The sequence below is a fragment of the Verticillium alfalfae genome, genomic scaffold (assembly GCF_000150825.1).
Source record: "Verticillium alfalfae VaMs.102 supercont1.16 genomic scaffold, whole genome shotgun sequence".
Classification (NCBI taxonomy): domain Eukaryota; kingdom Fungi; phylum Ascomycota; class Sordariomycetes; order Glomerellales; family Plectosphaerellaceae; genus Verticillium; species Verticillium alfalfae.
This window is the reverse complement of record NW_003315023.1, coordinates 515,659-528,066: the sequence shown is the minus strand read 5'-3', so window position 1 is coordinate 528,066 and position 12,408 is coordinate 515,659. Positions and strand designations below refer to the sequence as shown.

The 12,408-nt window shown below is 52.5% G+C and overlaps 6 protein-coding genes across 6 annotated transcripts; 3 read left to right on the top strand and 3 right to left on the bottom strand.

Annotated features, from left to right (window-relative positions):
* Positions 1-1,075: 1,075 nt before the first annotated feature.
* Positions 1,076-1,930, top strand: VDBG_09841 (endo-1,4-beta-xylanase B; the record flags this gene model as incomplete). The annotated part of the gene is made up of 1 exon (XM_003000075.1): positions 1,076-1,930. The coding sequence occupies one exon, from the start codon at positions 1,076-1,078 to the stop codon at positions 1,928-1,930; it is 855 nt and encodes a 284-aa protein (XP_003000121.1).
* Positions 1,931-1,975: 45 nt separating this feature from the next.
* Positions 1,976-3,617, bottom strand: VDBG_09840 (conserved hypothetical protein; the record flags this gene model as incomplete). The annotated part of the gene is made up of 1 exon (XM_003000074.1): positions 1,976-3,617. The coding sequence occupies one exon, from the start codon at positions 3,562-3,564 to the stop codon at positions 2,092-2,094; it is 1,473 nt and encodes a 490-aa protein (XP_003000120.1).
* A 731-nt stretch (positions 3,618-4,348) lies between these two features.
* On the bottom strand, positions 4,349-4,967 carry VDBG_09839 (conserved hypothetical protein; the record flags this gene model as incomplete). The annotated part of the gene is made up of 2 exons (XM_003000073.1): positions 4,349-4,609; positions 4,674-4,967. 2 exons carry the CDS (start codon positions 4,965-4,967, stop codon positions 4,349-4,351), a joined length of 555 nt encoding a protein of 184 aa, XP_003000119.1.
* Positions 4,968-6,571: 1,604 nt separating this feature from the next.
* On the top strand, positions 6,572-7,776 carry VDBG_09838 (TRI15; the record flags this gene model as incomplete). Its single annotated transcript, XM_003000072.1, has 2 exons — positions 6,572-7,000; positions 7,055-7,776. 2 exons carry the CDS (start codon positions 6,694-6,696, stop codon positions 7,681-7,683), a joined length of 936 nt encoding a protein of 311 aa, XP_003000118.1.
* Positions 7,777-7,819: 43 nt separating this feature from the next.
* Positions 7,820-9,467, bottom strand: VDBG_09837 (sugar transport protein; the record flags this gene model as incomplete). Its single annotated transcript, XM_003000071.1, has 3 exons — positions 7,820-8,047; positions 8,101-9,053; positions 9,107-9,467. 3 exons carry the CDS (start codon positions 9,465-9,467, stop codon positions 7,820-7,822), a joined length of 1,542 nt encoding a protein of 513 aa, XP_003000117.1.
* Positions 9,468-10,705: 1,238 nt separating this feature from the next.
* VDBG_09836 (alpha-N-arabinofuranosidase) lies at positions 10,706-12,338 on the top strand (the record flags this gene model as incomplete). The annotated part of the gene is made up of 3 exons (XM_003000070.1): positions 10,706-10,812; positions 10,872-11,066; positions 11,123-12,338. The coding sequence occupies 3 exons, from the start codon at positions 10,706-10,708 to the stop codon at positions 12,336-12,338; spliced, it is 1,518 nt and encodes a 505-aa protein (XP_003000116.1).
* Positions 12,339-12,408: the final 70 nt, after the last annotated feature.

Genomic DNA, 12,408 nt, shown 5'->3' with positions numbered 1-12,408 from the left:
TCGCAGGTGTTGGCACTGATTATCAATTTTGATCAGCGGGTTCATGCGAGGTCACTTGCCAGAGCGGGGAAATGAGCAGAGAGAAGAGGTGCTCGCAGGTGATATCCGCAGTCAAATATTGGGTAGTGGGTTGAAAGATTTCTGGATTATGACCTTCCGCGGCCATTTTGTGTGTGCTCTGGTACTCTAAACCTATAAAGTTTGTCATTCAAGGCCAGAACTCAGTCACTGTCGGTTAGCTCTGCGGAACTACTGAGCAGGGGGTCGGTCAGGGGCTATGAATCACGAGAATGGGTATACAAGGAGCTGCGAAGGGCTCTTCAAGCTGTGCAAGGCCAGAATTCAGATTCATTCTGACCCTCAACCTATACTCTAATTATGTGCGGACCTTTATGGAAGACCTGATCACTCTGCTCCATATCAAGCACTGACAGTTACCGTATGAAATGCTAACTCGTCTCCGCACAATCTAAACTGTAGCTAGGTTTCAAATACAAAGATTCAAAGGCCCGCTGCAGATGCTTATAAAACAATCGAAACATCCAGTAATAGAGGAATCAAATTGTGTGGGCTAAGTTGCATGCGCAGGAGCTCCATCCTAATATCCACCTGCCTGAAGTTGAAGACTGCCTCAGAGGGGCGATCGAAGGCCAGGAGAAGAAGGAGGGGCATGCTTGGAGCATTCTCCACGACTTCACATGTTGCTTGTCGTTTCTGCTGCAATTCGTGGTAGATTTTAAGACTAGGAAATGGGAAGAATGCACAATCGTTGTCCCAGAACTCGTCATCGCCTGTGACGATATCACGTCCCACCCGGAGGACATAACGCAGATCCTCGACACCAGCCATGCGGGGTCACGTTTCTTGCCGCTCCCTGTTTGCGCCACTCCAAGCTGCCCCCCCCCCCCCGTGCCCTCCACCCGATATCCACTGCATTCGGGAGAAAACCAACCGAAAGGGTACAACAAAACGCGTCGTGCCCCAATTCTGAGACACCAAGCAGCCGCCTATCTCACAAATCGCAGCAACGTCACTCACTTCACCACCACCACTACCAATTCACTGTAACGTAACGATGGGCGTTTCAGCAGCCTTTGCAGCCGATTCTGAATGGCCATTGTGGGACGATGAGCCTCTAGATGGTGCTTTCGAGATCGACTTGCCTGGAGGGGTCATTGACCAAGGGGTTGTTTCGAGTGTTACACGGCCATGGCTATTCGGATACAAGCCCAAGATGTCCAACGGGCGCGCCATCCTCATCCTCGGTGGTGGTGGCTATGTTGAGCTGATGGCTGGCAAAGAGGGAGTCGTGGTCGCCCGTTGGCTTGCGTCACTCGGTTTCGAGGCTTTCGTGCTTGTTCATCGCTTTCCTACGGCTGCCACAGGACCTCAAGCTCCAATTGATGACGCAAGACAGGCGTTGCGATTGATTAGCGATCGGGCCGATGTGCCAAAAGGATTGGCAGTCTGTGGTCTATCATCTGGCGGTCATCTTGGCTCGGCGCTGCTCGCCGAGTACCCGGCTTCTTGGGTCTCTACCGCAGGAGGGCCAGTGCCGAAGCTGGACTTTGCTATCATTGGGTATGGACCAATTTCCACAAACGCAGTTGGACATACTATCATCCCGAATAAGGCCCCTCTTGAACCTCCCGCAAAACAGGCGCTTTACGACACTGTCATCCCGGATCAGCAATTATCGAATCTGGCACCGCCAACCTTCATTGTCTACTCTAACAACGATCCCGTCGTTCCTGTGGTCAACGCCTACCGTCTGGCGCAATCCATACAGGCGGCTGGAGGCCCCGTTGAGCTTCACGTCTTTGCTGACGCGCCACACGGATTCGCTCTGAATACTGGATCTGAAGTACCCGTCTCAAAGTGGCCCTCTTTGTGCGAGGCATGGTTGAGACAGTTGGGTGTTTTGGAGTAAATGGTCTTGACCTTCCGTCACACAAGATAATACACTCACAGTCATGTATGGAATCAGGTTTTGCAGTACGGCAAGTTTGTTTTGACTTCAGATCAATTGTGCTTTCTGAATATCGGTCAATCAAAAACAATCTTAATCCATCCGCATCCAAAAGGCTGTCATCATGCGTCATATTTCAGACCAAGCGCCTTCGTGATAGCAGGCACAATGGTCCCCTGGTTCCAATTCCAAATTAAGGCACTGTTGTGTCCGGCAAACGCCGCCCCGGTGAAATATGTGTTCCCGGAACCTTGCAAATCCACCAGCTTCCGGTAGAAACCGTTCTTGATGTCTTCGGCTTTGCAGCGTACGTTGTAAGGCGTGTGGTTGGAGGTGTACGGGAATGTGACGTTCGACGCTGCATCTGCTGGGACAACACCCGCGGCAGCAAGGGTAGCAAGATTCTTGCGGACAAGGTTCTTGCCGTCCTCATCTGTCACGTCGCCGGTATCAAATCCTCCTCCAATAAGGAATTCGTTGGGGGAGCCTGTGGAGCCGAAGCCATTGTTGCCAGGGATAATGGGCTGGTTGAAGGGAGTCAGAGCACCGATGTTGGTGAAGCTGCCGTTGAACCCAGGAACACTCGCTACGCCGGCGAAGTAACCCAAAGAAGAAAACTTGGAGAAGATTTCCTTCTCCTGAATGGAGAGGTCGAAGGCTATCATATTCTTCAAAGTTGGTGGGATAGCCAATAACAGTTTCTGGGCAATGATTGTCTTGGGACTTTTGCCAGACTCAACTACTACCAAAGTAACACCAGTCGCGTTAGAGTGACGGTCAACGTTGAGTATAGTAGTGCTTAAGAGCACATTGGAACCGAGTTCATTGAGAGCAGAGTCGTATAGACTCCTGGTGTCGCCCGTGCCGGACAGGATGAACTCGCCGAAGAGGCTGCTCAGCAGACCAGGCCCGAGGCCCTTGATACCATAAAGTGCCGGAAGGGTTGTGAGGTTCCCCGTATACCAATTGAATTGTGCAATGACTGGTAGGAGAGCCGAAAAGTTGTACTTTGCTGCGAACTGACCAAAGGGCTCATACAATTCTGTTGGGACAGGATCAGGGACTAGGAATCCCTGGTCGATCCATCCATACTTGCTGAGCACATTCTGAGTGTAAGCCTGAGCGGCGGCTTGAAGGACTTGCTGCTGTGCAGCTGCGGCGGAAGCGCTTTGGGCTGGAATGGGAAATCCCAAAGCAAAGTCGAACTGCCGTGATGCACTTGTTGTGGCCAGTACGTTGGACGTCGTAATTGGGACCTTGAGGCGATTGAAGTATCGCTTCACTAGATCTGTATTCTCGAAGAGGACGACACCGACGTTGCTGACAATGCCGGTTTCATTATTTTTGTAAGTTTCAGCGTGGCCTCCGATTTGGTTTTTCTTTTCGATCACCAAGACCTTTGCACCAGCATCCTTCAGTTGTATGGCGGCGTGAATGCCCCCGGAGCCGCCGCCAATGATTGCCACGTCAACATAGACGGCTTTGGCCTTGCAGCCGAGATCAGGGCGACCATTGTGGCCACCGATGGCTTTGCTGGGGGTTGCAGATACGCTCCCGAGCCACAGGGGCCAGGCGATGATTGGCGACAGTCTCATGTTGTACGAACTGCAGAAAGTTATGATCAAAAGGCTCTGCCTGGCTGAGCAGCAGCGCAACCCTCGCATTAGCAAGAGTCGGGCCTCTGTATTTATAATGCGGCATTATGGGCAACAGGGACTCCTTAACAGTCTTGGCTTATAACATGCCGGCACGTCATGGTCATTCTCGGTGCGTCATGCCAAAAGGATTACTGCGCCTGTGGGCTGTACACGTGAGTCCCTAATCAGAAATGAAAATACCGGTGTCTCGGGGCAGCACCAGTCATCCGAGAGCTCCGAAAGAGGGTACACGTGCGAATTAAACCTGATAGCTACGGCCAGGAGGGCCATAGGATCGAGTCATGGGGCAAGACAAAACAGCTGGAGGTGGTGCCTAAATGCTGGGATGTCTCATTTAAGACACGTTAAAGTTCAACCTATTGAACTCATCGGACGTGTGTCTCTGTATGCGGCTTCGGAAGCACGGCCGGTAAATGAGTTGCCACGCGTCGGGGGCTATGTTCAGGGGAGGGATTCCCTTAATTGGCCCAGCTTCACTTGAATGCAACATTAGATTTTCGGGATACCAGCTACACAATGCCACCTCGCAATGTTCCAGGCGTACGCAATGCAATTTGTAGGTCAAGTCTCACAAACAGACCGAGCAGATCCCAGGAGCTCACAGTTTTGCTGTATGGAGCGAACGCTGTTACATTTGACGTACCACTGCTTACGTCAAGAACTCTGCCTGCCCCGTACTGACACGACGATCTAACCTCGGTATAGAAATGGGGGATTATCTTCAGAAAGATCGACCGTGCTCCATGACCGTGTTTTGGCTCTCCACAACGATATAGTCTACCCCTATGATCATTCGGATCGATTCTGGGTCAATAAAGTTTGCCTCGTCAGGCTGAATCTTTTTGAGGTACTCTGGATCGCTTCCCATCGATTGGAAAGTCTCCAGGTTGTGTACCCAGAATTCTGCAGCGCCGTCGAACTCGAGAATGGGCGGTGCGTTCTCGACACTGCCGAAGTCACGGAATTCGGGCGTCGAGTGGTACTATGAACATCCCCTACTGCGTTAGGCATTGTATTGAAGAATTCAAGGGTCTGGACACCCATACCTGGGAATACTTCACCACACCCAGGCGAAGATGAAAGGGTGTCGCCAGTTCGGCGTGATTGTAGGCCCAATAGCGATTGAACTGCTCTTGCGTGATACCTTGCTTGCGGTTGTAGAAGAGTTTTATGTGGAACATTCGCTCCATACCCATAGTGCAAGCAGCTTTGTATGTCAAGCAACAGCACTGGTCCGGAGCGCCGGGCATGGCCGGGACGGTAGTATTCGCATGGGGCGCACACTTGCCATAGGTGGCACTTACAAGTGAAGTAACGGACAGAGCGGCGGCGAACTTCATCGTGATGTTGCAATATGAAGAGTTTCCGTACGAGCAGTGAATGAGAATAGGCTAGTGGCATACTACGTCCAAGAGATGGTGATGGTGTTATATACATTGTTTCTTCTTTGACTCTTGTTAAGCTGACAATACACCCGTCTAAGAAGAGGTTCCGTGACGACTTGGGCAGCGTCCACGCCTGTCAGCATGCGCTGATGAATTCGCGTATCCTCGCCCAATTCCATCACAGGTGAGGCGCGAGGCGCGAGGCGCGAGGCGCGAGATGCGAGATGCGAGATGCAATAAGCGATGGTTACTGCAGCGTCAATCAACGTAAGCTGACACTCACAGCTGTGCAGACCGAATACTCCTGAGATTCATGTAGAGTACTTTTAGTCGTCTGCCGGGGGGGCGGAGGGGGGGCTTTGGGCGTTTGCTTTGTCTGTCATTCGCTCCAGGTGAAAGCAGTGATCCTACTCGATCCAAGTCACAGGTGATACTATTGCTAAAGCCCCAGCGTCATGGATTCGCGGCGGAAGCCGAAAGGCAGGAGGCTGAGGGTGCTGCAACCAAGAGCGTCTCGTTCGTTTTCTTTACACAAAATACTGTCAGCTCGGGTATGCATCTCGCAACTGCTTTGAATTTCCTCTGGAACTCTACTGTACATTGGAGCCAAACTTAGAGCACTAGCTTCGAGTGAGAAACCTGGCAAACGGCGGTTGCCCCTGTAGTTAATAACAAGTACGCGTATCGAAAGATCAAATATATGAATCCACTGGGGCGCAGCGCCAGTCAGTGGCCATTCGTGGCCACCCAAATGTGGTTGATGGCTGCAATTCGGTACGGGCCAGAAGCTGAAGCTTAAGTAGGCAGCGCTGCCATCCGTTCATCACGCAATCTTTGAGGTCCAGGGCCGAGCCAGCAAACCCAGACCTTGATGTCCTGTCAGGTTGGTTTGGGCTTTGTAACGGAATTACGATAGAATTCCGATGGAAAGTTAAGAGAACGTAAAGGCGGAGGTCTCGTTTTCATTTCAGGTTTCGGCTTGTTCGGGTGCCTGCTAAAACAATTAGGGTCTAATATGCTGCCTTGATCAAAGTATGGGTACCTAACCTTAACTCCGAGAGCATGGGCGCAGTGGAGCTCAGAGCCGTCTAATAAGCCGTCTCTATGCGCTTTCCGGGACCCATCTGGAGACTTATGACAACAGTCAGCCATCCCACAGCTGCACCATCGAACACATTTGCTTTGGCACCATCGGATACATTTGCCGTAATGCAAGCTGGGTCATATTCAGGAATTCTCTTGGCAAGATATGTAGGGGGTAGCCCTGAAATTGGGACCCCCCGCAGAGCATTGTCAAATTACATGGCGTCAACCCAGGACATCAACCCTGATTAGGTCTAGCTTTTCATTAGCCACGATGATTCATTCTGAGGCAGCACAGATGCGCCAATGAGAGTACTTGCTTCACGACGCCACTTCTTAGCATCTACGAGTCTCACATTTTCATGGTCCTGAATGCGATGAATTGGGGCTTCACGGTACTCTGTGCCCCAAGGTGTTCGATTCGAGATGAAGTCAAAACATATATATTTATTATCGGTCAAAGCATGCTTTGTGTCAGGTCTTTTCTACGATACTAGATCATACGAACATTGCCGCCTTCACCTGCTTTCCCAACCCCCAAACAGCTCTTAGCTTCACAACACCACAGTAAATCTCACCAGCCTAGATTATCATCGATATGATAGGCGGAACAACCACCGGAAGCGGGTCCAGCAGCCCAGACAAGCTTTCAGAACTCATCGGAACACCTAGGGCGGACCCCGTTTTCGATCACGATATATGCTTATTCTGCAACAAGCTCTCCGAATCATTTGATGACAACATGAAGCACATGCAAAAGGTACACGGGCTTTTCATCCCATATAAGAAGCGCCTCATTGTGGATCTTGAAACTCTCTTCTCCTATCTCCACCTCATCATCGTCAGACACAACGAATGCATCTGCTGTGGAACGCAGCGGGCTAGCACGCTCGCAGTACAGCAACGTCAGTTAACCTCGAGCCTCAGGCGTCATGAAAGTGATACTGACAAATCTACAGACATGGTTGGAAAAGGCCACTGCAAGTTCGATATTGCCAGCGACGACTCGGAGTTTGCAGACTTCTATGACTTCTCCGGCTCAGAGGCGGGGAGCGGAGTAGACGAAGACGCAGACGACAGTGCACTCCCGAGGAAAGATATAGTCGAGAATCGCACAGTGCAGCCTGACGAAAATTCGCTCCGATTGCCCTCAGGTAGAGTCATCTCTCACCGATCTCAAATACAAATAAATCCCCGACGACAACTTCTGAAGCCACGATCGCCTGGCAGGTCAGATCTGATAAAGGATGGACCAGCAAGCGACATCAACAGCTCAGCACCTACGACTTCATTATCAACGTCATTAGTCAGTCGTTTCGGCAAGGATGCCCTTGCGCAGACGAGAGCTGATAAGAAGGAGTACAAGTTCGCGAAACAGCTGGCTTCGCTCAACAAGAACGACGAGAGGAGTCTTGCTCACTTGCCATTGCCACAACAGCGGGCAATTCTGGCTACTCACCAGAAGCAGATTGAGAAGGCACACCGAGCAGAGGAAAAATATCGGGGGCGACTGGAAAGTCTTGGAAACCAATTTTTGATGACGCATTTCGTCAAAGATGCCGCTGACAAGAGGACCTTGTGGAAGTGAGCATGTCAGCGTATCAGGAGTGGCGGTCGAGATGTGATCTGTACTATTTTGAACCTCTAGCAAGCGTTGAATGAGATGGGCTGTCCTGGATTGCATGCTAAGATTAAATGGATGCGTCCAGTTGTGTCCAGTGAGCTCAAACACAGCTCTGAGCATCCTCGACTTCTAAGTCAGCGGCACCACCTTGCTTCCTCTCAGCCTGTTCCAGTCGCAGCTCCATGTCATTGGAGTAAGCTTGCGAAGGGTTCATGGTTGGAACAAAGTATGGCGCTTCCGTGAACAGATAGCGCATCTCTTCAAGAGGACGACGAGCGGTTTCGGGGAGCACACACCAGAAGTATATGGCGTTGGTAGCGTTGCACACCTTTGAACGTTAGCCGTTGCCTCAGTGTAGCTTCATGACCAGGAAGGACCCACGATGAATAGAATATACCATCTCCATCCGATGCCGGTATTATCGTCCAGGGCCACTGACGTCGTCTGTGCAATCATTGCGTTGAATGCAAGATTGACGGCCGTCGCAATACTGACACCTTTGGCCCTGGTCTTCATGTCGAATATCTCTGCAGGAATAATCCATGACAAGGGACCACACGTGGCGCTGAAGGAGAAATTATAAATCCAAGTCATGACGATGAATGCCCAGCTCGCTGCCTTATTTCTGCCGCTCTCATCAGGTGGGAAAGACGCCAGGAGGGCGGTGGAAACGATAAAAGTAACGCAGTTGCCAATATTGCCCAAGATGAGGGGCCAGCGACGGCCAAGCCGATCTACCAAAACCATACAGAGACCCTGCGCGCACAGAGCCAAGATGTTGGAGATGGCTTGGTACATAAGGGTGTTGTTTGTCGAGATGCCCATCTTGCTGTAGATAGCCACACTGTAATATTGTATAGCTGCCACGCCAGTCATCTGAATAGAGGCCTGGACCGAACAGGCAATCCAGAGACGTCGCAGGCAAGACTTATCGCGGAAAAGTTCCATGTAGGACTTTGCCTGAACCTCGTGTTCGACGCTAATGGATTCCTGAATCTGAGCAAATTCGGCTTGGACCCAGGCATCGTTGACATTTCCATTGGAGTGGAGCTTGGCAAGAGTCTTGAGGCCATCCTCGGCCTTTCCGTGATCAATAAGCCATCGGGGTGACTCTGGGAAAAGCATGATCAAGAGGGCGAGGACGCCAGCTGGGATGTTTTGCAATCCAAGGGATACCCTCCACTGGTTCTCGTTATCATCAGAGACGCCGACAGTCATGGCATAGGAGAACCAGGCGGCGAAGAGCGCACCGACGCCCAACATGAATTGTTGAAGCGCAGTGACAGTGCCTCTAATACTTGGATGTGCAAGTTCGGCCTGATAAACGGGAATGACTGAAAACGAGTCAGCAAGACCTGGACAAGACCATTAAAAACACAGGACATACTCATAACCATGGCTCCGATTCCAAGGCCACCGATCCCACGGCCGGCCATCATATACGCAGTGTTTTTCGCTAATGTCTGCAACAGGCCCCCGATTATGAAGACGACGGCACCAACGAGGATGCAAAGCTTACGACCAAGTCTGTCGGCCATCGGGGCAGCAGCCAGGGCACCAAAGAAGGCGCCACCCGTGAAGATAGACACGATGCCTCCGATTTCAGCAGGGTTGTCGCCGACGCGGTCCAGGAAGGATGGAGCGGCGATGACTTGGGCGATGACACCGAGATCGTAGCCATATGTCAACGAGCCAAGCGAGGCGAACACGCCGACGAGCCACTGATATACTTTAGGAGGGAGGGCCATGGCGATTCCTTGAAGCGATGATGTATCTCTTGGACAGCAGCAACTGAAGAATTTCGGATCGAACAGTGCGGCCGTATGGCTTTATGTATGATCGGTCCGCACAGAAACCTAACCATATGAACGCTAGAAGCACCGCATGCCAAGTTTCCAGTGTCGCTGGAAATCCCACCTGTATCTCGGAAGGGTGGAGTGGGATCTGCGGGCCAAAGAGTCACTGGCCGGCCGGCGGGGCAATCCTTCGGGGGCTGCGTGGCCCACTGCGACGACAGTCGTCCTGGCTCCGGTCATGAACTCCGATCATTAGAATGATGGCCCAGGCGGCAGTACGTTCAGTGTAGGTCAGTGAGGATGGTCACAGGTTGTGTATGTAACTCCCTACGTGTTGATAATGGACATCGTCGGCTGCTGCAGGCATTTAGGTACGTAAGCAGATCCATGTCCTCGGATGATTTCCGTCTTGTCTTTGCCGATGCCGTGCTTCATCCGAGCGCATCGGTAAGACCACAAAGCAATAGCAGAGTAGCAAGTCCTAAAGCAAGGCATGACAGATGCCAAGGGAAAGGGCTTACTTTAACCAGAAACATCCGCACTGAAGCAAGCCACAAGCCGTCGAGAGTATCTTCGCCGTCATCCCATCATGGCCGTGTCAAGTGCTGGCGAAGTATGCACGCGGAGGTCGAATTCGGCGCTGCGCGAAGCGCGCCAATCGGAACATCGGGGCATTGGTACCCAGGCTAGCCTGACATCAATTCCCATCAATTCAACAGCGTTGCCGGATTCATAAGCCCTGACTCGCGGGTGGATCAAGGATCAGGACGAAGACAGCAGACAGCATGGCGGGTCAGGTTATCTGAGCCAGTGGGAAGAAATGGCTGGGATGTCTTGGTCAATATCGCAAACCTGAGGTCACTGGCACGGCTTCATCAAGGCACATTCAACGAGCCCACACGTTCCCCGCCGACTCGGGCCATTGTCGACCGCGCCCCGGGACGCCATCATGCAGAATTTGGGGCGCATGTCCCCGCCGTCGACCCCGCCGACTGGGCACTGGCTCGTTGCCCCCTTCTCCGCATCTTGAGTACACGCGCCTCCGCTCCGGCAAACGATCCTATCATCGGCGCGGGTCCTGTCTGGCACAGGGCTGATAAAACACAATGGTTCCTAACACCTCGGTCTCAACAACTGATCTCTCTCTGGTCTTCTTTCTCATAAATCTACTTCTTACTGTTACTCCAACCATGACCACCTTCACGAAACTCACAGACGAGCAGCAGCCCGTCATCTCGGTCAATCCTAACCACAAGATTGCCAAGATTGAAGACAATACCTATGGCGGCTTCACTGAGTGAGTTTCCGCTTCGCGCACGTCACACCAGTAGGCCCTGTGACTGATTCTCGAACCAGGCACATGGGCCGTTGCATCTATGGTGGCCTCTACGACCCAGGCAGCCCCCTGTCTGACGAGAATGGCTACCGCAAGGACGTGATTGAGGCCTTCCAGGAGCTCAAGTGCCCCGTTGTGCGCTATCCCGGCGGCAACTTCATCGCGACCTACCACTGGCAGGATGGCGTTGGCCCTCGCGAGAAGCGGCCCAAGAAGTGAGTGACGAGACCGAAGCAGAGGTTTTGAGAGTCCAGAGATTGACGCGACGAAGGCAAGAGCTGGCGTGGCACGGTATCGAGACAAATGAATTTGGAACGGATGAATTCCTGCGATGGTGCGAGGTCGTCGGCACCGAGCCATACCTGGCGCTCAACTTTGGCACGGGCACGCTTGACGAGGCTATGGGTTGGCTCGAATACTGCAATTCGACGGCCGACAGCCATTACGCGAACCTCCGGCGACAGAACGGCCGCGAAGAGCCCTACAACGTCAAGTACTGGGCGCTGGGCAACGAATGCTGGGGTCCGTGGCAGGTCGAGCAGATGACCAAGGAGGACTATGCCAAGAAGGCATGGCAGTGGGCCAAGGCGCTCAAGCTCCTCGACCCGAATGTGCAATTGATTCTCTGCGGCATGGAGGGCCCGACATCTTGGGACGCCTACGTTACCAAGGAATGTATCAACTACACAATGCATGCGCTCGGAGACAACTCAGCCTCATGCCTCATTGACATGCACAGCATTCACATCTACACGGCGTCTCCTGAACACCTCAAGAATGCTACGGCGCCGCGGTCTGCCGAGCGTGCCATTGAGATCACGGCCAGCCTCATTGATCTTGCACGAATCGAGAACAAGATCCCCAACAACATTCCTCGTCAGAAGATTTGCTTTGATGAGTGGAACGTCTGGGATCCCGTGAGAGCGCCGGGCTGGCTTGGCGCTGAGGAGAAATACACCTTGTCAGACGCCCTTGCTGTGGCTGTCTGGCTCAACGTCTTCATCCGCCAGGCCAAATACATCGGCATGGCAACAGTTGCGCAGTCTGTCAACGTCATCTCTCCTCTTATGACGACCAAAAACGGCCTCCTCAAGCAGCCAACGTGGTGGCCCCTTCTGCTTTTCAGCAAACATATGCGCGGCCAGACAATCGGCGTCAATGTCCAGTGCGGCGAGTATGAGGGTCAGACAAAGCCCGAATGGATTCGCGGCACCATTGAGACACCGTGGCTCGACGTCAGCGCGTCCATCAACGACGAGGGCATCGTTTCGCTTGTCGTTGTCAATATCCACGAGACCAAGAGATTCGCGACCAAGCTCGAGGGCGTCTCCGGCAAGATTGATGTCTTCACGGTGGCGGGCCCGAGCATTGACGCGGTCAACACGGAGGAGAAGGAAGAAGTCGGCATTGCCGAAAGTTCCTGGGATGGACAGGGCCTATATGAGTTCCCGCAGGCGTCCATGACCATGCTGCGGTGGAAGCCATAAGCGAATGGCGTGCTTGTAGTGCAGAAGGTTGATACCACAGCGTGAGGGGGAGCCAGGCGAAGAATAAATC